The 26,483-nt window shown below is 37.0% G+C and overlaps 1 protein-coding gene across 1 annotated transcript; it reads right to left on the bottom strand.

Annotated features, from left to right (window-relative positions):
• Nucleotides 1-7,793: 7,793 nt before the first annotated feature.
• LOC133327102 (histone acetyltransferase p300) lies at nucleotides 7,794-25,534 on the bottom strand. Its single transcript, XM_061535678.1, has 15 exons — nucleotides 25,137-25,534; nucleotides 24,831-25,023; nucleotides 22,232-22,606; nucleotides 17,516-22,084; nucleotides 17,144-17,433; nucleotides 16,898-17,055; nucleotides 15,590-15,700; nucleotides 12,339-13,293; nucleotides 12,029-12,259; nucleotides 11,724-11,954; nucleotides 11,250-11,647; nucleotides 10,820-11,174; nucleotides 10,411-10,734; nucleotides 9,668-10,330; nucleotides 7,794-8,604 (listed from the first exon to the last, which is right to left on the bottom strand). The coding sequence occupies exons 1-15, from the start codon at nucleotides 25,497-25,499 to the stop codon at nucleotides 7,936-7,938; spliced, it is 9,885 nt and encodes a 3,294-aa protein (XP_061391662.1). The 5' UTR covers nucleotides 25,500-25,534; the 3' UTR covers nucleotides 7,794-7,935.
• Between the last annotated feature and the right edge of the window lie 949 nt (nucleotides 25,535-26,483).

The raw sequence follows: 26,483 nt of genomic DNA, 5'->3' as shown, positions 1-26,483 counted from the left end.
TGCATGTGATTTATGCACGCACATATGTAATGTAAAATATATTTACTTACACATGCACACACTGTAGCTGTATGAAGGAAAAAAATTCCATTTTTGCAAGATCGATTTTTTGGGTGTTTTTCATTTTTTGGTAATAGGCGCCCAGCATCGAACAGAAAGTATATTTCGGAGCATGGTAGAATTGAAATTTGAATAACTCTGGATATACTTAACCGATTTTTATGAATTTAGCTACAATGGTTAGAGGGAATTCTGCAGTTTTAATTAACAATGCCATTATATATTTATTACACCTATAAAGGTGTTTTTAGCTATTATCTTTTTGGCAACACTGTTTTTAACAATTCGCACACATCTGGATATTTCATAAATGTAGAATTTAATGTCCAGGTTTTTGTCTCATAACTTGGAGTCTAAAATCAATATTTCGATGAAGCAGTGTATATACCCTCATATATATGAGCTTAGTGTTAAGTGAGTGAGTGACAAATCATCGCTAAACGGCTGAATCTAGAAACTTTTGAGTGTGGGTTGTTGTTGATGACAGACTGACCCAAAGTCTACAAGTAGATCGATGATCTTGGCTTTTACTCACTCTTCCAACTACTTGTCAAATATTAGTTGCCTTGTACCCCAAAAAATATTATTTCCAATAACAAAACCAGTGAATTTTTTTATTAATTTCTTTTATTTTTAAATTATTTTCATACGCATTTGTTTTTTATTTAAATTAAGTTTTTGTTTCTTTTACAAGTATATAATTATTATTATCTTTTTTCATTTTTTTTTTTGTTTTTTCTTAATGATCATTTTTATTATTTTATTTTATATATTACTTTATAAACGACTTTTATTATTTTTTTAATATATATAATTAAATAATATACAAATAATGCTTATTTCTTTTTTTTTGTTTTATTTACTACAAAGATAATGCAATATATTAACTATTCTAACGCTTTGCTTCGAACTTCTTCGGTCTGGTTGTATTTATATATAGCGCTTATGTTAATTTTCCTTTTTTTGTTTTTGTAAGTATATTAATCGCGTAGTATATATATTTATGTTCCGAGAACGATGTTATCGTATTTTTTATTATTATTACGTTTTTTGTAAACTCCTAAACTACACAATATTATAATTAAAAATATTTTTTTGTTTTTCTTTACTGTTTTGCTTTGTTTAAGTAGAATAATGTGGTACTTTTTTTTTGTTTGTTTGAGATTAAATGAAATTAATAATAACTTTTATATATCTCATGTATACACATTTCATTATTTTAATTCAATATTTACGCTTTACTATACACATACTTGGTATTTGTTGTTTTTGATGATGGGGTGTTTTTTTATATTTTTTTGTAATTATTTTGACGTTGACTTGCTGTGGTGTTTTGGATTTTTGATCTACAAGTTGGTATGTTTTCTTTTGTAATGAGTGGAAAGTTTTTCTTCTCCTTTCAAATTATATCAACAATGTTATGAGTGGTTTAATAAAAATAAAATCTAAGTTTTTCATTATCTAAGTTATGTTAGAAAAAAACATAAAAACATATTTTGCTTAATATGTAGTCGTGTGTTTTAACTTTTAATTTCTTAGGCAGTGGCGGTTTTTGCCTAAAAAATTAAAATATATATATTTTTTTTGTAATAATGAGTTTTGTTTTAAAAATCAAATACATAATTATATTGTTTATTCTATTCAAAATATATGTTAAATATTTGATTTTTTACATATATTTATATTTATTTATTTTGACTTAATCATAGACTAATTATACTCAGTGCATTACACAAAAGAAAAAATTGTAACGAATTGATTTTTTTCTTACAAACTAAAGTGCCTAATATCACTAAACAAAAAATATTTATAAAACAAAAATTTGTAACGACAAATAATATATATAAAAAAACTAAAATTATTTCAAATATTCCTTAAATATTAAATAAAACATATTTTTTAAGAGTTTATCGGTGTTTCGGGGGATTGTGGTGGTTTTCATCAAATAATAATAAATACTAAAACTTAAACAAAATATAAAATTATAATAATTAAAATATTAATATTCTTTTCTTTTATAGCTTTTTTTTAATTTTAATCACAAAACAGTTTTGGAATATTTCATTGTTGTTCTTTTTTGTCACTTTCCCTTTAAACTTAATATGAGCCTAGTATTCTTATTGGTAATATTTACAATGCTGTTGTAAGGGTGAGAAGGGGGATAATGACTTTTTAAGGGTTTAAATTCCAATCAAAAAAATATGTATTTGAAGGCGGTGTTTGGTGGCGTTTTTCTTGGTTTTTGGCGGTGTTAAAAGTCAAAGTCAAATACATATTTTTCTTAATTTTGGAATTGCAAATCCTTTGTTTTTGTTTAATATTTACAAAATTTGTTATTTATTAAATCTTTAAAAGTTAAGGCATTTTTTACTTTTTTTCCTATATGATTGATTTTTTTATTTGTTTTGTTTTCCTTTTGAAATCATCTCCTAATATTAAAAATTAAAATATTTATTTTTTTTTTTTTTTTGAAATAACAAAGATTGGGCGGCTTTCTTTGTTTTGTTGTTGTGTTTGTTTCTGTTGAATTTATAAGGTTCATATTTGTTTTCCATTTTTTTCTTTCTTTATTAGTTAGTTAGTGCATCTTGTTAATTCTATCAATATATGATTTTTGTTTTTTTTTTAATTATTACATTTTCCTATTTGAAAAATCATCACATTTTTTTATTTATATATACAATAATTAAAAAAGAAATCATAAACGGCAGTTGGTTGTGTATGTTTTTTATCTGAGAGAGGGTGTGTGTTTTTTTTAATTAGAAAAATATTGTTTTTTTTAATATCATTTAATAGTTTAGAATTTTTTTAGACACTGTAATTAAAATAAAATCCCAAGTGCATTATTTGAGAAAATATATATGTAAAGAAAGACAAACAATTGCAGCTGCTAACCTCGCCTTTGTATAATAACTGTTGAGTATTCGAAATTGCTACTGAAACTCATCACTGTATGAAACACCAAATGAAATCGAAAATAAAAAAAAAACTAAAATCAAAAATAATTAATTAATATTTAAAACATAGAGACAGTCATTTCAAAAATTTTGGGAGTGAATGCCTATGATGTATGTCCAAATTCATATTGGAAATATCAAATTCATTCAGCGAAACGAGACTTTCAATATTTTTTAGGAAATTATAAATTAATATAGTTTTTAATTTCAAAAATTATTTTAAGTGAGATTTTAAAATAATTATTTTGATTTCTTTTCTAATATGATTCTAATTCTGAAGTTTAAATTTATTTGAATTTAAATTTATATTTAAAAAAAGAACATTATGGAATTATTTATTTATTTTCATTGAAATTTTATTTATTTAAATTAATATGGAATTCGTCGTGGAGGAAACCTTAGAATATGTGCAATAAATTTATAGATTTATAGAGTTTACTGTAACCTTCATACCGAAATCTTCAAAATGCTGGAAATCCGACGACAGTATTTTGTCGATCATTTATTACACAGGGCGGGGGTTCTGTCAAGGAGACAATTGTGGGATTCTATATTCTGAGCAATATAATTGGTAGCAATTTAAAGGTCAATCACTCCTCTTGAATATACTGTCAACTTCTCTATGTCCTTCTGGAATAAATATATACGCCATAGAATACAAATTTTGTAATTTTTCACACAAAAGTCACGGTCCATAATGATCGATCTTTATCAAAACAGGCATGTTTATTCTTTGGCCCGATCCTCTTTTCCATGTAAAATTTCGCGATATCCGGGCCATAATTGCGGTCTCTGGATCGACCAGAGAAAACGACAAAGCTCAGCTAGTCGAGATATGACGATTGGTATACTTAAAGGTGGATCTAGGACCAATATTTCGCGGCGTTAAAAACTTTTGGGGCTGCACAAAGCTATAATACCCAGACAACATAGTTGTGTAGGGTATACAAATAGCTGGTGATGGTTATTCTGTAAAAATTTGAAATAACAACTTTTGAAACATTCACCTATATTACGGTAGGCGTAGTCGTTTGCGCGGCAACTCCCGTAAAATTTACGACAACGCCAAATCTTGTAATAGATTTTTCTTTTACTCTATTACAAAACCAAGGAAAAAAATTACTTTTAGAACCCATTTTATATTGTTTTGGAAAAACTGTAATTTTGTTTGTTTTCTAATTAAGTCCTGATTTAGCTTAGACGAGTTTACTTGCGGCAATTCTTATCATTCTCTTTTGAACTTGCTTCATGCGTCTATACAAGGCAATTCGGTTTCAAAAATATTTGTTTTTCTACATTTTGTGACAATGTTCTGGATTGGTATTTCAAATTACAGGCACTACAAACAAAATACACAAAACAAATTGCCAGATAATTGCCGATATTAGCATTTTTTTCAATTTCTATTCCCTTTGCCCCTCTCTCCTGCAAATAGACTTGCCGCAAGTAAAATCGCCTAATCTAAAATGGGACTAATTTCTTGGCAAGTGCAATTCTTATGAATATTAATACAATAAAATAAATTCTAACGTAAAATGTTAAATTTTTTCCTAGTTATTTTATGCTGTCGTCAACAGAATCTTTCACGACAAATTTGGTGTATTGTAACGACTTTCATAATACGGATTTGTCGTATAAATACGACTGTGCCATAATAGAATGAATAAGTTGGTGATGATAATTCTGCGAAAAAATGAAATTAACTTTTGTTTATAAAATCGTTTACTAAGTAAAATTTTTCGTTTACTAAGTAAATCATTTGTAGAATATAGTAGTGAATGAAAATCAACAAAGTGGAAACCAACAATTTTTTTAACCTCAACACAACTTTTTGGAATAAAGAGGGAACTGGCTGATTGTTTGATTGACTGCCTGCTGCTGTTTGTCTTTGCGTGAAAATAGGCGAATTCAATTAAAAATTAAATGTTTGTGCTTTAAATTTTGTTTTTAAATATATATTTAACATTATGTTATAATTGTCTTACATTTGCTAAAAAAACGAATAGTAGAAATAAAGATGGTTTACCAGAGAGGCAGAGGGAGAAAGAAGTATAGCCAATTATATAAAATTAATATTTACAAAATATTTAATAACATTTTACAAAGTTTGTTGGTTAGTTGGTTGATTGATTGTGGTATCTTGCCTATATATATGATGTTATAAAATTAAATCACTTATTTAGTAGCTGTAATGGATTTTTTTTGTTTCTTTCAGACATTTTCTTAAAGTTTTTTTAACACATATACATCCTTAGGGTATTTTTTTCTTTTCCTACATGTATTTATAATTAATATTATATTCTATATACTATATATATGTAATTATAATTATATTAATAATAATATTTATAGCTCAAAGTGCTAAAATAAACTTTTTCGTCTTGTTTGATGTAATATAATATAAATTAATTGGTTTTTGTTTCTCTTTCTATTTTTTTTATAGAGAAAAGTATAAAATTTCTTAGTTTGCTAGGAGACTTAAATTATTACGAGTTGTTTTTCCTTTTTGTTAATTGTTTTTGAATTTTTTAAAATGTATTTATTTGTTGTTTTTAAAGTAAGAAGTTTAGGGAAGTTTGGGCGGGGATGGTAGTGTTGTTTTTGTGTGGATTTATGGGTATTCTCTTTCTTGATTGTTGATTATGTATAGCTAAGACTTGTTTTGTATTGTTTTATTTTATAATATATGTATATATCTATAAGCTAAGTTTTTCTTAGTTTTCTGATTAGATTTAAATAGATTTATTTATTTATTCACGTTTTTATTGGTAGTATTCTTCAAGTTCTTGTGTAAGTGTAAAAATGAGTAGCTGAGTAAATATTGGGACACATTGGGATTTGTTTGCATGGCTTGTGGCGTGTGGCTGGAAACTAAAGTGATACAAAAAAAAAATAATAATCGATTAGGGGACACAGTTTATCAGTTATCCGAAATGAAAATAAAAATTGTTTTTTTTTTTTTTTTTTTTTTTTGAAAAAAGACTTGTTTTTCTTATAAATTAATAAAGTTATTAATTTCAAAAATTATTTGAAATGTGATTTTAAAATTATCATTTTGTTTCCTTTTTTCTAATAGAATTATAATTCAAATTAAATATTAAATTGGAATGAATACCATTCTAATTAGGTGTTGTAGGGGATATTAATTCATTACAACACTCTGTTCAAGCTGCAATTCCTTTTTGAGGGGTACAATACATGAATCCAAAATTGCAAAATCCGCTGATGACCAAAACTAATGAATGCATTCTCGCGAGAGGGGAACATGTCTTTACGAAGCTTTTTCAAATTGGCATTATAAATATTGGGAATTTCAATTCAAATATTATTTACAAAATTCTAATCGTAATATTTAAAGTAAGACTCTCAACATACAAGAAACGGAAATAAATTGAATTGAATATCACTTGTACACCTTTTTAAAGATGTAATTGATGAAATTATTTCTATTGCAAGTCACATATTCGAATTGGGATTAACCACAATTAATAATTCAAATTATTTCAATAAAAGATTAAAAAAAATTATTTGGAATTACAATTTTATAAATCGAATAAAAAGGAATTATGAAATTGTATTTATAAATATTCCATTTGTTTAAATTGAATTTGTAATTCAAATTATGCCATTTGTAATTCAAATAATAACTGAAATGTTTTGAATATCATCTGAAAAAGGTGAATAGTGACTGAGTTCACTGTAGGCGAACTGAAATATATATAATAAATTTTAATGTTTCTTATGAATCTGTCGGATTCCACAAAAACGCATTCTGAGGGAATATTTAATTTATTTTCCTTTCGTTATATTTTAGAATATTTAGATTTCAAATATATGGTAATAAGTCTAAATATTGGTCTGGAAGCTGTTGCAAAAGAAAAAATATTTTCGAATTTCATAAAAACATCTAAAAATGTAAACAATTCCATATTTTTTTGATTTTAATTCTGGTGACTTCAAATTGAAAAAAAAAATAAATAAATACCACAAAACTTGTAGTTGGTCTCAAAAAGAATTGAAAAAAAAAAATAAAATTCGCATAATTTTTATTTTCCTTTGGGATATACACATAGAAAAAATACCTTGTTTGTGATGATGTGTGTCCCCCCTCTATACAATATTCATCTCTCTCTTTGCGATTCATTTAAAAATTGAAATATTGTTGTGATGCGTCGTGTGTGTTTCGTCGTCTTCGTGCTTTTTATTGATGTAAGCAACAAATCTCTTAACAATTACTATTATTATTATTGTTATGTACTACTGTTATGGGATTATTATAGGAATCGTGTATGGTGGTATGTGTAGGTATGTATTTATGTTTATCTATATAAATATATAAAAAATTAAATGACGAATTTTGTTTTTGTCTTAAATAGAGATGATGTACAAAAATTAAACAAAGAACGTTTTTGCAAGTGCTATTTATATATATAAAAAAAAACATTTGAAATGTTATTATTGTGAATGAAGAAACCTATTGTATAAGTAAAAATAATAATTAAAATAAACTAAATAACATGAGTACAAGGGGCGAGCGAAAAGGGAGGTTAGGCGGTACAACAGCAATTTGAATTTGCTGCCTGCAAGTGTTACAACATTATTCTTCTTTTGTGTGTGTGTGTCATGTGCCCAAAAAGCAAAATAATTCTTGCCATGGAGTTTTCTTCTACTTGTTTTTTATAATTAATATTTTTAACAAAACCAACAAAAATATGGACTATGCAAACCTGAATTGCCTGTGTTTGATTGTTTGCTTGGTTGGCTGTGGGTAGTCTAGTTTGTCTTAGAAATAACGATGCTGCTGATGGTGTTGTTGCTGCTGCTGGGAAGAGGGATTCATATTAAAGCGGCTGACATGGGGTGAGGGGGGAGCTGGATTCGGATATGGGGATTGAGCCGCTGCCATTAGCTAATTACACTAAAGTTGTTCTACAAATTTGGTAAGTTGATCGGAGGCATCGGAGACAGGGCCACCGGGACCACCCACCACACCGCCCACAACTCCTCCCACACCACCGACTACATCTTGCGGCACACCTGGCAGTGGTGACTGATGCGGATGCATACCACCATGATTGTGTAGACCATCATGGGATGTTTGTGGCGCGGGTGAATGTGACATAACGTGATGCGGACTAGGCTGAGCACGTGGCGACGCCGATGGTCCGCCTCGTGGCGATGGTGCCGAACGTGGTGAGGGTGTGGGCTGTGGCGAACGAATTGGCGGTGATGCTCTGGCGGATTGTTGCATTAGCTGCTGTTGTAAAGTGTGCGGTGTCGGAGGTCCCATGACATTTGGTCCACCAACCATGCCGCCACCACCTTGCATCATTTGTTGTTGTTGCACACCGGGCATACCGCCCATTTGTTGTTGAGGTGATGGTTTCAAACCCTGTTGCATGGCAGCATATTGATCAACGGGACCACCGGTTGGGCCACCTGCCCCGGGACCACCAAATGATCCGACGCCACCAAATTGTTGACCCGGTCCTCCTACGCCGCCCATTTGTTGAGGTGCTCGCTGACGATAGGGTGGTGGATAGTTGGGCATTTGTTGACGCATTTTGAACCATTGTGGGTTAGACGCCTATAGTAAAAAAAGAAAAGAACAATAAAATTAACATTTTAATGATATAATTGACGAAAAATATTTAAAATAAAAATAAAAGTCGGTCGGTACATTAACATGAGGGATTTTCTTAGAAAAATCTAAATAATTATTTGAATGGAAAATTCCCTTTCAGTGGGAATCTAAAATGCAAATAGTGATTATAAAAAAATTGACTACTATTCGCAATATGTAGAAGATGTTTTACCGGGAACAAGAGTAAGAGTTCCATCGTTTCTAATTTTACAGCTACAGGCTGTAAAAATCCGTCAGATGGAAAAATGTCTTAGAAGGGGCCGTGTGTTAGGTATTCGAAGAAGATTCCTTCAGTGCGAACTTAAAATGCAAAATTACAGTGATTATAAAAAAATTGGCTACCATTCGCAATATCTACAAGATGTGCTGCCGTGAACAAGAGTAAGAATTCTATTGTTTCTAATTTTACAGATACAGGCTGTAAAAATCTGTTACTTGGAAAAGTGGAAAAGAAGGGCCGTGTGCTAGGTATTCGACCTATACTATAATTCTAATTATATAGTTAACTTGTTATTCAAATCATTTCGGCCCATTAAAGATACATTACAAAATTGAGAGTAACTAAGAGTAAAAGAAACACGAGTATGACTATTCTCACTAAAATCGAAGTTCATTTCAAGAGATATCCCGGAGATCACCACCAAGACGTTATGGTGCTCTGTCGGGACTCTTAGTGTGAGACTGGTTTGGTGTTCGTGAATATCATTAATCATGCCAAAACACTGGTAATATTGAAACCTCTGTTTTGGTGTTCTCGGCAGTATTAATCATGCCAAAACAAAGCAATATTGATAGGAAAAAAGAGGAGTCGGTTTGTTAAAAAAATAAGTTTGTAATCTAATAGAACAATGTAAGATTTTATACAGTAACACTTTTAGGACATACTTTTGTTATAGCAATGATTGCTTCGCTAGTATACATATTTTGTAATTACCTTGAAAACTTTATGTTTATTACGAATAAATTTTTGTTTTGAATCTTAATTATTATTCATTTGCACACTTACTTGTCCTTGCTGTTGTTGCATCATCATTGGATTTGGCATACCCGGCATACGTTGATGTTGTACAGCATTTTGTTGTTGTTGTTGCATCATTACTTGCTGTTGGGATTGTGGCATTTGTTGTTGCTGGTTCATCATATGCTGCATTTGTTGTTGCTGTTGTTGTTGTTGCATAACTTGCTGTTGTTGCATTTGCTGCTGTTGTTGTTGCGGTCCATTACCGGCACCACCAACTCCCGCTCCACCAGCACCACCTTGTTGTCCACCACCTGCATTGGCATTATTTTGACTTTGCTGTCGCTGCTTAATAATGGCTGCCATTATTTGTGGATTTTGTTTGAGGACTTGTAGAATTTGTTGGTGGCCTTCATTGGTTGGATTATTTTTGATTTTCTGCATAATTTGGTGTAGCTGCTGAGTATTCAGTTGATTGTTAAGTGGTCCATTTGGCATTTGTCCTGAGCCGCCGACACCACCAGCATTGGGATGTGCTTGGGGTCGTATTGCTGCAACAGGAGCACCACCCATGGGACCAGCACCGCCCATACCAACCATTCCGGCGGCGTTCCCACCCATGCCAACACCTTGAGCATTGCCGGGCATATTACCCGAACTACCGGGCATTTGTTGAGAACCTGCAGCACCAACCATGCCACCCATCATTCCCTGTAATAAATTGGTGGAGATAAAAATATATTAGAAATAGTTTATTAGTCACAAGCTGCTTAGTGTTTAGAAATCCTTACTTGTTGTTGCATGGCATTGGGTTGCATAACCTGATTTTGATTGGGTTGACGCATGCCTTGATTGGCATTGTTGTTGGGATAACGATTGCCCCACTGATCCATGGGTAATAAATTATTACCCATAACATTGTTGCCACCGGGACCCATGGGTCCCACATTACCCACTCCACCAGGAACATTGCCGACGTTGCCTACCATACCGGGATTTGGTTGATTTGGTAGACCGCCCATGTGATGACGTTGCATAACGGGTGGAGCCATAGCACCACCTTTACCAAAGCCACCACCATGGGGAACTTGTTGTCGTGCGGCTTCCTCCTGTACCTGCAGAGCAGCAAATTGGTTGAGAATGGGGTGGGGGTTTAATGAAAATTTACAAACAACATATCAATAGTCCTTTTGTACTTACCTGTTTAACAACTTGCAATACATTAGGCGAGGGAGAATGTCCCCCACCTGGCTTCATTCCCATGCCTGGTTGATGCGGATGTGGCGATGTCATGCCACCACCAATTGGTGCAGCCACTGGCGAGGGCACTGGTACTGTGGAGGGGCTCATTGCTCCAGCGGCACCCGCTGGCATTATGGCCGGTTGACCTCCCATGACAGTGGGTGTAACCATGGCCACATTGGGAACTGGCACACCACCTGGCACACCAACGACCGGATTGGTAACTGCAGCCGGTCCGGTTAAGGCAGCTGGAGCCGTAACTGTACGCGACATAAGAGCAACACGTCTGCGTAACAACTGTTGTTGTTGCAACCTGGAATAAATGTGCATCAATTCAAATATTAGTTATAACACACACACACAATGAAATGAAAGTTCGGTAACATACTTTTGTTGCAACTGTTGTTGTTTGAGTTTGTGTTTGATATTTGGACAGAAAGGCACTGGACATTTTTGCTCTTGGCAATGTTTGGCATGATAGCAGCACAATGCAATAAGCTGTTTGCAAATGGGACAACCGCCATTGGTTTTCCGCTTGCAATTCTTTGTATGCTGGACCACACGTTTCATCTTCTGGCACGAAGGCAGGCGACAATTGGCATCGCGACACTGGCAAGCATGCACCAATGATTGAATGCAACGTTGGATGGATTGCTTGCGTGCCTCCTGAGGATTGGCTTGTTTCAAATCGGCTGGAGAAGAACCATCGTCCAAATCGAAGCCAAGTTTTTCCATTTTGTGAGGATGACCAATCTTTGCGTTACATAATGTACACAAATCAAAGTCCTGGTGGGGGAAAATGCGAAAATATTTTTAGTACATAGAAGAAAAAAGGAAGATGTAACAAAACAATTAAACTTACATCACATACTGTACAATGGTAGCGTGTTTCCACAGCAGTCTTGCAATTGTTGCAGGTGTAAACGAATTTATCTTGTCCTTGATTATGTAACTCATACAACATACATAATGTGGAGAATTGTGCCCGTCGCAATGATGAGAACTCATAGTGTTTGTCACGAGCCATGGTAAGGAATGCATCACGTCCATCCATGAGATCACATTGTAGCAATGGATCGGGATCTTGTATGGGCTGTTTTGAACAAAAAAATAGCATATCGTTAATATTTGTTAAATCCCCACCATTATTTAATATTTAAAACTTACCGCTAAACTGGCTGCAGATTGAGCTGAATGCAACCGTATGACAAAGAACACTTCCTTGTGCTTTTCCATGGTGGCATAGATTTTTGCCGAGAGATCATTGCCCGCTTGTTGTTCATTGGATTTTTTGTTGTTTTTACGCTGAGCTGCCTTTGACTTGTTCGATTTTTTTGCCTTCTTTTGTCCCTTCTTTTTGCCATCGCCGCTCACATCATTGTCCTCAATTGAGAAAATCTATTAGAAAAGGAATTGCCAAAATTACAAAAAAGATATTGTCTTGCGCTACTCACAACTCGCGCCTTTGATAACTTACATTTGCGGCAGCAGCAGCTGCGGCTTCGGCAGCTTCAGCTTGTTTTCGTTTTTCTTCTTCCTCCTGATCGAGCTCCTTTATGCTTTCCTCCAAGACATTGGGCCAGAAATCACCCTCGAAATATGGCAATTCAGCTGCCGATGTCAGTTTATCCTCTACCGCTTGCTTCAGAATATCCTTGTAGTCCTGAATGGTACGCTCAATCATACCTTTGTCCAACATTTTCTTATACCACTCTTGCAACCGCTTCGGTTTGGGTATCCGTTGATCTGTTGGATGGCAGTGGAATATATAATCATCACCTTCCGATGGTGGACACGCCCAAATATGAGCCATGGTATAGCCCAATTGTTTGACATAATCCATATAGCCAAGTAGAATTTCATGATACACAGCCGTACGATATTGACGTGGCCTAAAGAAATGCACCGAATCCAAATAGGCAATATATACACGTCTGGTATTCGGCGGTGGACATTCGGACCCGTATTCCTGTACGTGCATACCAAAGAAACACACATCGATGCCGTCAACTTCCTCGAAAGCAAACAGAGCTTTGGCGCGATAGGGGAATTCTGCACTCATATCACCGTTCTCGACAAAACGTCTACGCATGCCCGGTTTCACTTCGACACATTTGTCCGATGACGAGACAACGCGGATATGTACTTCACCGGCACCGGCTTCCTTTTTCTTGAGGAAATTGTTGACGCGAGTCTCAATGTAAATACCCAATTTGGTGGTGGGTAAACGTTTAGCATTGAATTTATTCTCTTTGCGTTTGGAGTTCTTCTTTTCCAGGCAACGATTGCAGACAAAACCACCTGGCCATATGGAATCCAACCATAGGACACAAATTTGATGCTGTTTACGTCCGCATTCTTGACAATCGACAAATGGTTCAAGTTCCAAATGATCATTTTTCATTTCTTTGAATTGATCTTTTTTGATTTGCCTAGAAATAATAGGAAAATATATATAGTTTCTTTGTTATTATATCCGGTTAAAGTGAAGAAGATGATGGTGATGATTTTCGTTCCGATAAAAATATAAATAATCAAAAAAACGCTAAACAGAAACTCTTAATTTTGGATAATTGTCCATATTGATTTTCTTATAAACTCAAATCGGTACGATGTGTAAAATGTATTCGCAATCGAACAAATCTTTACAATTTACACGCCATCGGGCAAATACATATGAACGGCTAAATTTAAAACTGAACCGATTTTCACCAATTTAATTTGGGTTCTTGAGGAATCCTTGACTATGCCAAATTTCATTGCGTTTGAATAATTGCTACATACACAATCGATTTCAAGTTTTGAAACAGACGCAATTACCACATCGAAAGATCTGGTTTCAATATAGGTCAAGGGTTATTCGTACTTATTTTAAAATCTAACGGAACTCTCTTGGTCTCTGTCCCTCTACATATACAATGGAAAAAAATAGTATGAATTAAAAATTATATTTGTGGAGAGTGTCTTATTTTTTTTAACTAAATTGGACCCAGTTGAGGGTCCAAAGACTTCGTATACAGCGCACATTAACATGTAATAATGATCATATAAATGCCTATATATTTGTTCGATTATTACTCGATTTTAGCAGCATAGTCTTCCTCCTGAATGTAATCAGTTGGGGGAAATGTTGGGCCTTACAAAAACATACATTTTTGTTTCGGGCGGAAGCAATTAGTTTTATTCGTTAAATATCTACTTTGAAGTGTTTTTGTTTAAAGAAAATTCTTGACAATGAAGAAAAAAGTAAACAGTAAGAAAAGTTCGAAAGTCGGACGGGGCCGACTATATGATACCCTTCACCACTTTGGGTACATACAAGAGATGATATGTACAATATCCTGTTGATAGAAGAGACATAGCATCTTGGGATGACCATTGACATGGAATTGGGTAAAAAAACAAATGTGATCTACATAGATATTTGAACCAATAAAAAATCTATAAAAAAATTGCCTTGTCTAAATCGGACAAATATTGGGAGTTTGGTGCACCATTTACCAAAAATCGGATGAAAATATATATATATATATATATCTAAATCGGAACCGGAGCTATATCTAAATCGGAACCGATTTCCACAAAACTTCGCATACATAAATTTGGAACAAATTTAGTAGGCTGTGCAAAATTGTGTGCCAATCAGCCTAAATATGACTCTTTGGTGCTCCATTTACATAAAATCGGACAAACCAATATATGCGAGCTACACCTAAATCAGAACCGATTTCAACAAAACTTCGCATACATCAATCTGGACATAATTCTGTACTCTGTGTAATTTTTTGTCTCAATCGGACCAATATTGGCAGTATGGTGCACCATTTACAAAAATTGGACGAAGGTATATATGGGAGCTATATCTAAATCTGAACTAATTTCATCAAAACTTGACATTTATCAATCTAGACCTGATGCAATACTCTGTGCAAAATGTTGTCTCAATTGGGCTAATATTGGCAGTAATGGTGCAGCCTAAAATCGGACGAAGGTATATATGGGAACTATATCTAAAAATCTGAACCGATTTCATGAAAAATTGACATATATCAATCTAGACCTAAATCAATATTCTGTGCTAAATTCTGTCTCAATCGGACCAATATTGGGAGTTTGGTGCATCATTTACATAAAATCGGACGGAACTATATATGGGAGCTATATCTAAAAATCTGAAACGATTTCATCAAAACTTGACATATATCAATCTAGATCTAATTCAATACTCTGTGCTAAATTCTGTCTCAATCGGACCAATATTGGGAGTTTGGTGCATCATTTACATAAAATCGGACGGAACTATATATGGGAGCTATATCTAAAAATCTGAACCGATTTCATTAAAACTTGACATATATCAATCTAGACCTAATTAAATACTCTGTACTAAATTCTGTCTCAATCAAACCAATATTTAGAGTTTGGTTCATCATTTACATAAAATCGGACGAATCTATATATGGGAGCTATATCTAAATCTGAACCAATTTTCTCCAATTTCAATAGCATTCGTCCTTGGGCCAATTAAGTAACAATTGCGGCCTGTACTTTGTTCAGAAAAATACATGGACGGACATACATAAATCGACTCAGCTGTGTCTAGCTGGATCCCTTTTGCCACAGTGTGATGAAGGGTATAAAAAGGATTCGTCAAGATATAAAATATTTTCTTTTCGCTAAAAATTATTTATTATACATAATAATAAAATATGAAAATGCGATACTTACGTTTGTGACTGCATTGGATCATCTCCCAGTGTTACGGTATCTCCTTGGATGTCATTGAAGCATTTCTGGCAGAAAGTATATCTGTTTGTGGCAACACCATAATCCTTTAGACTATATTTTCGTTTTGATTTTATATTGATTTTCATACATATACAGATATATATATATTTTTGGTATTTTGATTAAATAGTTGGTGGTTGGTTGGTTGGTGAAGAAGGATGGTGGTACGCGCAACAATCCAAAAATTAATAAATTCAAACAAGCAGAGCGATTTTGTATATGTTGTTTATATAGCGGCGGGCGGTTGTTGTTGGTGTATGATGATTTGATATATATATTTTGTATTTATGTTTTTGTACGTGCGAACAATTTTGATATTCATTTTTTTACAACATAGAAGATACAACAAATGTGGAGAAATGTGGATGATTGGGAAATGGATTAATTATAGAAATAATAATAATAGTAGTACAATAATAGATGGATTTTTTATTGTTAAGGATATAGGGATAAGCAACAAAATATATAAAATTTGTTGTAAATTGTTTGCATATGGCAATGTTGTTTTGTTTGTTTGTGTTCATAAAGAAGAAGAAAATTGTTTTTGGGGGGACGCGGCGTAACGTCATTATCATCAAGGATGCAATGAAGTTTTTGTTAGGTACACATACAACAAATTAATGGCGTGTGGAGGCGGCGGAGGGATATGTGGTGGAAGGGTGATGTTGATTGTTCGAAGGATGTTGTAGATTATTGGATTTCAAAAAAGACGCACACAAAAACCATAACCAGGATGTTTTTTGTTTAGGGTTTTGTTGTTTGTTTTTTAACATTTTGCAAGTATAGAAAAGAAAAATAAAAATAAGGTTGGCATTAGAATCGAGATACAAACATATTAATTCATGGTTGAGAAGAATTAAGTTTCGATTAGTTTTCATTTTTTTTATAAATTTAATTTGCTACATGTTTTTGTTGTATATACACAAGCAAATTAATATTATCAATCAATGAGTTTAATTGCATTATCTGTGTTTAGATAATTGAAAAAAGTGTTAATAAGTGGTTACTTTTGTAGTTGTTGTTTTCTACAAAAATTATAAAAATTGCCAATCAATTTCTAGAGTATAGTTTTTATGTTCTACTACAAATTATCTATTAAGTATCTAGGTTGAAATTTAAGATTATTTTTTTTTTTTTAATTGTATGCTTTTTTGTGTGTGATATTACAAAATTGACGGACTAAGACACACACAGGTTTACATAAGAATGGTAATAATAATAATCGAAAAAACGAAATACATTACATACCTATTTTGATAACTGTAGTATTTGGCATCTCTCGGTATGGTACACAATTGTTTACCATAACAGCATAAAACTTGCGGATTGAATGTGTATTTACGGCCACAACAATAGCCCAGTGTTTGCATTACGGGATCAATTTCTTGTTCAAACACCTCAGAAAGCTAAACAAAAATAATTATAAAAAGGTTTATTATTTTTTAATTTATATTTAATTTTTGTAATATAATTACAAAAAAATTACCAACTTACCTTTGTACAGTATTTATAAACTTTCGACGATTTACGATTATATAGCCATGCATTGTCAAACATTAGCCAAACATCGTCCACATACTCCCAGGGATCACTGTATTTGCCATTCATTAAATTATTACGTATACTACCCAAGTCCATGGGTTTCTTGATGATCTCAAAATAATCGGGTATGCACAAAACCAGTGGATCAACTGGATTACGGAATGGCACTGACTCGGGTTCATGACGTAAAAGTTTTTCCAATGTTGGCAGCAAAGCTTGTTTCAATTCTTCCGGATCAAATACTGCAATACACATATATAGAAACAAAAGACATGTCAGAAATGTTTAATTTAGCACCCAGCCACACAGACACACTTTACTTACCACATTTCTTTTTCTTATCGCCAGCATTTGGCATCAATGGTTCTGGTGCTACTGGCTTCGTTTCACTCTTCACTTTAACATCACCACCCGATGACGCTGTAGATCCATCGGCCATTGGCTTAATATCATCTTTACTGTCAGCCTTGGCGGCTTCTCCGCTAGTTGTGTTTGTTGTATTCGCACCACCGCCGGATGCTTCATCAACTTCCATTGGTTCGGATTTGATTTTCACATCACCATCTTCGGTTTTAATCTCCAATTTGGCTGTGCCATCGTTGTTTACATTTTTACCCACACCGGCTGAAGATTCTTGCTGAGAATTTTCACCGGCACTGCCGTCATCCATAAACTCCTTTTTGATATCATCCTCCTGTTTTATGGAATCCAATTTTCCTTTACATGACTTTCCGCCGCCTGCATTTTGTGAGTCACAATTGGGCGAGTTAGGCGGATCGTCATCGTTGTCTCGGGCGGCTGCTTCTAGGGCTGCCATTTGAGATGATAAACTATTGCTGCTACTAACGGGTCTTGCGGATGGTAATGCTGAACTAATGGCTGAGGTAGTTGTTGTTGTCGTAGCTGTGCCAGTGCTTCCCTTGCCCATTGATGTCATCTGTTGTTGACTTTGGGCTAGGCCATTGCTGGTTACACTGGTTTCGGTTACCGCGGTAGTGGTCGTGCTTGATGCACCAGACATAGAACTTGCTATTGCTGAGGAGCCTGCGCCCGTCGCCGCCGCAGTAGTCGACGCCACAGATGTGGTTGTCGATGCCGAGGTAGTGCTGGATGAGGACATTGCAGTAGCTGTAGCAGATGTTGTGGTGATTGTTGTCGAAGCTGAGGAAGATGCCGCCGTCGCTGATACCGATGACGAAGACGACGCTGATGATGTTGGAATTGTGGTAGACGGCGTAGTTGTAGACAGTAAGCCTACAGTTCCTCCTGTGTTCGCGGCAGTTGTAGTTGCTGCAGGTGTTGCATTTGCTGAGGCGGGAGATGAAGGATTTAATGATGCTGCTGGTGGTGGGGTATTTCCTCGATCGCCACCTATCGTCTGCATCAGAGATGGCACCGATGGTGGATTGTTGTTTATCGGGGTACCGATGGGACCATTTGTCGTGAAACTTGGCGAAGGACTTGGTGCTGCGACCATGCCGCCAGCGGCACCTACAGTTCCTGCAGACGCAGTACTAGTTACGCTGGTTGGTCCTGATGCACTTGTGCCGCCGCCACCACCACCTACTGCTGCTGAAAGCGAGTCCATGCTTGTGGGCGTCGGAGGCATATTTCCCATGTTGCCACCTCCGCCACTTGCATTGGCCATCATGTTCTGCTTTTGTTGCTGCTGAGACATTGGCGATGTGAACGCATTTGGTTGCTGCTGCGACATTTGTGTATTGCCAGCATTGTTGTTGCTGAAAGGTGACTGTGGCATTAACATTCCACTTTGCTGTTGTTGCTGCTGCTGTTGTTGTTGTTGCATCATGCGCTGCTGTTTCATCATCTCGTTCAGCTGCTGTGAGGTATGAGAACCAGTTCCACCATTAGCATTGATAAATTGCTGCTGTTGACCCGGTATTGGACTGGTCAACACATTAGCTACGCCTCCAGTGCCAGGTTGTCCCTGCATTGCTTGACCGGTGAATGGTGAAAGTACAGGGTTGGGAACAACCATATTTTGCTGTGATGCCGAAATGCCACCACCACCCATGCTATTGCCACCTGGACTTGGTCCGGGTGGTCCAACCAACATGTTGCCTTGTTGCGGGAATTGCATACGTTGCTGTTGCTGCAGGGCCAACATATTACCACCGGGTGAATGACTACGCATTCCTCCCATATTTTGGCCGGGCATGAGGCCACCGCCACCAACATTTCCTGGCGTTTGTCCTCGAAGCTGCATCATACCAGCGCCACCCATTGGCATACCACCGCCCTGATTTGGACCCACTGGCCCACCAGGACCAACACCTCCTCCCATTGGACTGACCATGGGACGTATTTGTTGTTGCATTTGCTGTTGTCCTGGGTGACCACCAGGAGGCATTTGCTGGCTTGGCAATCCACCGGCTGAATTAGGTCCAGTGCCAACACCGACACCTCCTGCCACATTACTGGGTCCAGCTCCAACTCCGCCGGCACCAACACCTCCTTGTTGTTGTTGCTGTTGTTGCTGCATTTGTAGCAGTTGCTGTTCCTTCCGCTTTATCCGTTTTTCCTCCAGCTCTTTTTGGATTTTGTAAATCTTCTCCGCTAGCAGGTGGTAGTACTCTGAGCGAGATTTGGCCATTTCGTACATGTCTCGTTCGACTTTTTCCGCATACGAGACGAGATTATGCATGCGTTTGTCCAACATAGTGGCTGGGTCGGATGTGGGGAAAATTGCTTGTACTAATTTGTGCACTAAATGCTTGCGCAGATCATCTGTAACAAGTTCTCGCCAATCTTTGTTTTCGTCACCGCCGCCGCTACCACCACCAGAAGCACTTGTACCGCTTGTACCACCTCCAGGTACACCACCGGTATTTTGTGATGTTGTCGGTACGCCACTTCCGGCTCCAGAATTATTATTACCCCCCGAAACATTGGGTACGCCACTTCCTTGCATGCCAGGACCGCCGGTTGCATTTTGATTACCTGTCACATTGTTATTGGGGGCATTATTGTTGGGTCCACCCACCAGACCACCAGCACCACCACCAGCCTGAGCTTGCATTTTCATCTTAGCCAACTCTTGGGGAGTTAGTTGTTTGTTAGGTGGTGCTCCGCCAACTGGGCCACCTGCTCCAATCATATCACCGGTATTTCCTCCTCCGCCGCCACCGAGGAGGTTATTTATATTGGAATTATTGAAATTATTGTTTACATTGACCGGCAGGGGAATGTTCGATTGCTGCTGCTGTTGTTGATTAAGGGAATTTGACTGAACTTGGTTGGGATCTGTGGGCCCTTTAACACCGGGCTTCAACAGATCAGAAAGACGCGGTGTGGATACTGACATTTGAAATTTATTTGGTCCTCCTGCTCCGCCATGTAGTAGCATTTGTTGTTGTTGACTTTGCATGCCGCCATCGGGGCCAGGACCATTACCACTACCTCCACTGATCAGTAGATTGTTGACAACTTGACGCATACCCACTTGATCGCTATTTCCGCCACCTGAGGATGGACCTACGGCAACTCCGCCGCCACCAGGTCCACCAACAGCTGTAGACATAACTCGCGCTGTTGGTGGTACTCCTGCCATTCGAATGCCCTGCATTTGTTGTTGTTGGGCATTAACGGCATTACCCTGCAACATGTTATTTGGTCCGCCAGCATTGCCTACAGCTCCCTGCATGCCCATACTATCGAATCTTCGAATCTCTTGATTGGGATTTTGAGAGGCATTTTGCATTTGTTGTTGCATATCGCCAGCATTGGTCTTCATATTCATTTGGCCTTGATTGGGCCCTACTACTCCTGCACCAACGGGCATTCCGCCAGCTCCAGCTGTGACATTGGGAGCAACACCGCCTGGTTGCACGCCACCAACACCACCACCAGGTTGTTGCGGGCCGCCGACCTGTTGAGGTCCACCAACTCCAACTGGAACTTGTTTATCATTGGCATTCGGCTGTCCTTGCTGCTGATTGGAATTGTTGCCAACACCGCCACCAGCATTGCCTCCCGCCGCATTTGGATTATTGTTTTGGAAAGCGTGATTTTGACGGAATGGGAAGCAAATAATACAGTCGGTGCGTTGACATGTCTTGTAATGCAGCAGAATTTGCCTCGACGACATGCAATGTTGGACTGTACAGTCGCGACTTTGTTTACATGTGGCCATGTGTGTGAGAACATCCTGCATGGGTTTGCAATATTGGACGTTGCATTTTTCGCGATTCGGATTGAGATTTTCGCGTCGGTTACACTTGTGTGCGTGCAGTAGCAGCATAAGTTGCTGTTGGATTTGTTTTTTGCGCTCTTCAGAGATATGTTGACCGCCGGTGCCACCACCACCTGCACCGCCGACAGCTCCGGCATTACCGCCGCCACCACCGCCTGCGTTGCCCACTTGTTGGGATGTTCCCGGCTGCTGTTGTTGTTGCTGCTGCTGTTGTTGCTGCTGTGACAACATCATGGAATTCTGTTGTGGGCCAACAGGTCCGGCACCCCCTTGTGGTCGTATACCGCCCATACCACCAGTACCCATTAAACCGCCCTGTGTGTTTTGCTGTTGATTGGGATTCATTTGAGCATTGTTCATTTGTTGTTGCTGAGGACCACCGACCAAACTAGCACCAGTGCCATCACCACCACCGACACCAGCGCCACCCATTCCAAGTGGAACACCACCCGGTCCACGTTGACCTTGTTGCATTGCGGCCGTCATATTTGGTGGTACACCGCCGTGTTGCGCTGCAATCTGTTGGGCCAACATTTGCTGCTGGGGATTATTGGCATTGACATTGATACCACCTTGAGGACCGCCAGGGCCTCCATAGTTGCCAACATTACCGACACCGACCCCACCGCCATAGGGTCCGTTCGGTCCAACACCGCCACCTACCATGTTGTTCATTTGACCTGAGACACACATATACAAATTATTATTATGAATAACAATGATGAACCGACCATTCATGATCAAATATTTGGGGGAATGTTAAAAAATTGAATAAATGGGAATGTTTGTTGTTTTATACAAAAATAGCAATAATAAAAACCACTTACCCATTTGCATATTAGGATTCTGCATACGAGGACCGCCACCAATGCCACTGGGTCCATTACCGCCCATCAAATGGGGATTTGGACCACGCAACATATGTTGCTGGCCCACCATACGCATCATTGGTCCATTTTGCATAACCTGAGGATGTCCAGCTGGACCACCCATATGCATACCCTGTTGAGGCCCACCAACACCGGGACCCATACTACCGGGACCAACTGGACCAACACCACCGGGACCAGCATTCATCATACCACCGGGTCCAGCACCAATTTGTTGTTTGATCATACCGGCACCGCCAACACCCATGCCGCCCATTCCACTATTCGTCAAAACCATATTACCCATATTTCCTTGAGCAATTGTGTTCATACCTTAAGAAAAAAAAAACAAAAATAACAACAATGCATTAGAATATAAAAAATGTTAACGTTTCAACTTTCAGATTTGTTTTACAAATACAAATGGAGATACACATTAGACTTATATAACATTGAAATTTTACAAGATCATTTCTGTTCATATTTATTTGATAGGCGATTTTTAACGATAATTGTCAAATACACTTCGGTAAATGATGGAAATATTATTTTATTCTATGCTATAATTTACGTATATGTAATAGGGGTAGCGATCCGACATTTAAAATTTGGGGTAGAGAGGAGGTCATTGACTTAACCCTCTCAAATCTTGATGACTCAGTCATCAGCAATTGGAGGGTATCTGATGAATATTCCTTTTCGGATCATTTCAAGATTTCCTTCGAGGTCTCATTTGACGGACGTAAACAAAACCCTTATAGAAATCCGAGGAGAACAAACTGGGAGAAATACATGGATCTAACGAACTCCCAGCTGACTCTTAATACAAACTTAGTAAAAGCTGTGGAACTCAATGGGGCCGTGACCAGGCGACAGTACAGAATATAAAAAATGTTAACGTTTCAACTTTCAGATTTGTTTTACAAATACAAATGGAGATACACATTAGACTTATATAACATTGAAATTTTACAAGATCATTTCTGTTCATATTTATTTGATAGGCGATTTTTAACGATAATTGTCAAATACACTTCGGTAAATGATGGAAATATTATTTTACTCTATGCTATAATTTACGTATATGTAATAGGGGTAGCGATCCGACATTTAAAATTTGGGGTAGAGAGGAGGTCATTGACTTAACCCTCTCAAATCTTGATGACTCAGTCATCAGCAATTGGAGGGTATCTGATGAATATTCCTTTTCGGATCATTTCAAGATTTCCTTCGAGGTCTCATTTGACGGACGTAAACAAAACCCTTATAGAAATCCGAGGAGAACAAACTGGGAGAAATACATGGATCTAACGAACTCCCAGCTGACTCTTAATACAAACTTAGTAAAAGCTGTGGAACTCAATGGGGCCGTGACCAGGCGACAGTACAACATGGCGCATAAATCAAAACTCGATATTGAATGGAACTCCTAAAGAGCTAGTTTCAACAAATACAAGAGTGAGATTAAGCGTGCAAAGAAGTCATGGATAAATTTCTGTGAGTCGATAGAAGGATTGAACGACGCTGCTAGGTTTTGAAGATTACTATCCAAGGATCCGAAATCCATCGGGAGTATTAAGAAACAGGATGGAGCGTGTACGGACTCTGGTTCTGAGACTCTTCATCTCCTAGCTGAGACTCATTTCCCAGGTTGCAAAGATGTGGATACCATCAACGGTGAACGTGATGACACTCAGCCTCTCGCGACTCTAGATTTGGATCTCATTGGCAAGGTGGTGGTTAACTGAAATAAGATACGCTGGACAGTCAATACATTCAAACCATATAAATCGCCAGGACCAGATGGAATCACACCGGCGATGCTTCAATTTGCCTCGCCAAGTATATATCAGATCCTGGTTTGAGATATAGAGGGAGCCTTTAACAACGTCAAACTTGAATCCGTAAACCACTCACTTAAAAACCAACAAAGACGGAACTAGTAATGTTCACTAGGAAGCATAAGCTCGGCGTCTTTGCTCCACCAACACTGGATAGAGTGCAACTTCATCTATCACCCGAAGCAAAGTACCTTTGCACAATCCTGGACTGTCAATTACGATGGAACAGGAACGCCGAGGAACGGTCAAAGAGAGGGCTGATTGCACTCTATGCATGCAAGAATTCCATTGGGAAAAGTTGGGGCTAAAACATCGACTATACACTGGTTCTATAACACCGTGGTAAGGCCCATCCTTTCCTATGGTTCTCTTGTTTGGTGGAACTGCCTGCGCCACAAGTCGACATCCAGCAAATTAGATATGGTACAAAGAACCGCCTCGATTTAATAACAGGAGCCATGAGGAGCACGCCACAAGCAGCTCTGAACGCAATGTTGAACTTAAGGCCTCTGGACCTCAACATTAAGTGTCAGGCCGCCGGTAGTGCCCTATGGCTGCATGAACAAAACCTTTGCACTTGAAGGAATTTATAACGATTTTCCGTTCTCCGAAAAGCTCAGAGTTATACTCGCCTAACAAACTCAAACTTTTTACCATTAACACTAATCAAAATAACTCTATAATTATTTAGATGTTTTACAAGTATTTTTCCTTACCTGACATGGAATTCATTTGTGTGCCATTATTTGAAATGGACATTGGCATTGAGTTGACAATGGCACACATTTGATTAACATTTACTTGCATACCACCGGCATTGGGAGATTGTAAATTTGGCGATTTACTGCCCAATTGATTCATGACAGCAGCGCCCATTGGATTGCCAACCATACCGGGATTTTTGTTACCCTAGAAAAATGAAGATATGATGAAGTATGTTTAAATAATATACAAAACAAAAGCATTTAAATTTATGAATTAATATAAAGAAATTTAAATTGTGTATTGAAACCCGTTATTACCTGTTGCTGAAGCAGATGTTGTAAATGTTGATGATGTTGCATTTGCCGTAATGGATTACCGCCTGGACCACCACCTCCGGCTGAATTGACATCATCAACTGAACCATTTAGTTGGGGACCACCAGCACCGCCTGGTCCAGGTCCTTGAGCTGGAGGCTTATTGGGACCGCCAACGCCGCCGACATTAACAGCCATCCCATGATTTGGTGGACCACCGGATATTGGTCCAGAACCAGGTCCACCACCACCGCCCAATTGATCACCCCATGTTACTAATTCATCGGGCAGGTTCTCTTCGAGCATATAAAGATCATCAACTTTCATCCGCTTTTGCGGAGGTTCTTCCATGTGATCGGCCATCATTCATAAAATGTTTGCTATTGTTGTTTCTTGCTTTTGGTTAAATAAGAACTATATGAGTTTGTTGTGATTTTTTATTAAAAACACTCGCGTTTGGTTTTGCTTAGTCTTGACAGATTTTGTTTTGTAGCTTTTATGTTATAACTTTTTATGTTTTTTATACATTAAACGAAAAGAATAAGAAGAAGAAGCAGTAGTTTTAAACAACAATGTTCATTGTTGGTTTCTTGAGTTGTGGGGGCTCCTCTTTTTGGCGTTTGAAGCTGCTTACTTTTGTTTGGTGTTTTGAAAACAATAACAAATTGCAAGAGAGAATATACCAAAGATAGCGCGAGAGTGTATGTAAAGAGAAAGAGATTAACGAGGAACTTTTTTGTTTGTTTTGTTGGCGGCAATATTTTAATGATTTTTTTTTCAATATTTGTTTGTATTTTTGCAAACTAGGATTTTTGTTTCTTTTAGAAATCTGCTGCCAATAGTTTTGTTGTTGTTCTTGTTGCGGTTGTTGTTGCCGTCAATGATAGCAGGAATTGATATTGCCAAGGTTGCAAACGTCGACGTCGTTGCTTAAAAAACAATATGTCTCTTTGTTGTTGCTGCTGTTGTTGTTTTGTTTTATGAATTGTTGTTATTGCTGCTGTATTTGATTTGTTACTGACAAAATTAACTTCTTTTTTCTTATCCAACAATTTTTCACAAGTGATCTTACTTTCAAACACGCTCGAGTGCATTTTGTTTTAAAACTCACTCTTTTTTAGATAAATGTACTGTTTTTTTTGTTTTGTTCTTTAAGCACTTTGGCTTCAAGACTTGTTTTGCACAGATAAATTTCTTTTTTTTTTTTTTCTTCTTTTCAATATTTCTTTTTTTAATAAAACTTTTACATCCGACGACGATCCTTGTTGTTCGCTGAGTCGTTTGTCGTTGTGTTTTATTTATTTTTTGGTGATTTGGAATAATAGCTTTAGCTGATATTTGCCTCCGCCA

Source organism: Musca vetustissima, unplaced genomic scaffold, assembly GCF_032173495.1.
Source record: "Musca vetustissima isolate MV318-11 ecotype Yass unplaced genomic scaffold, APGP_CSIRO_Mvet_v1 utg12896, whole genome shotgun sequence".
Taxonomy (NCBI): Eukaryota; Metazoa; Arthropoda; class Insecta; order Diptera; family Muscidae; genus Musca; species Musca vetustissima.
The sequence above is the reverse complement of the archived record's forward strand: the minus strand, read 5'-3'. Positions and strand labels throughout refer to the sequence as shown.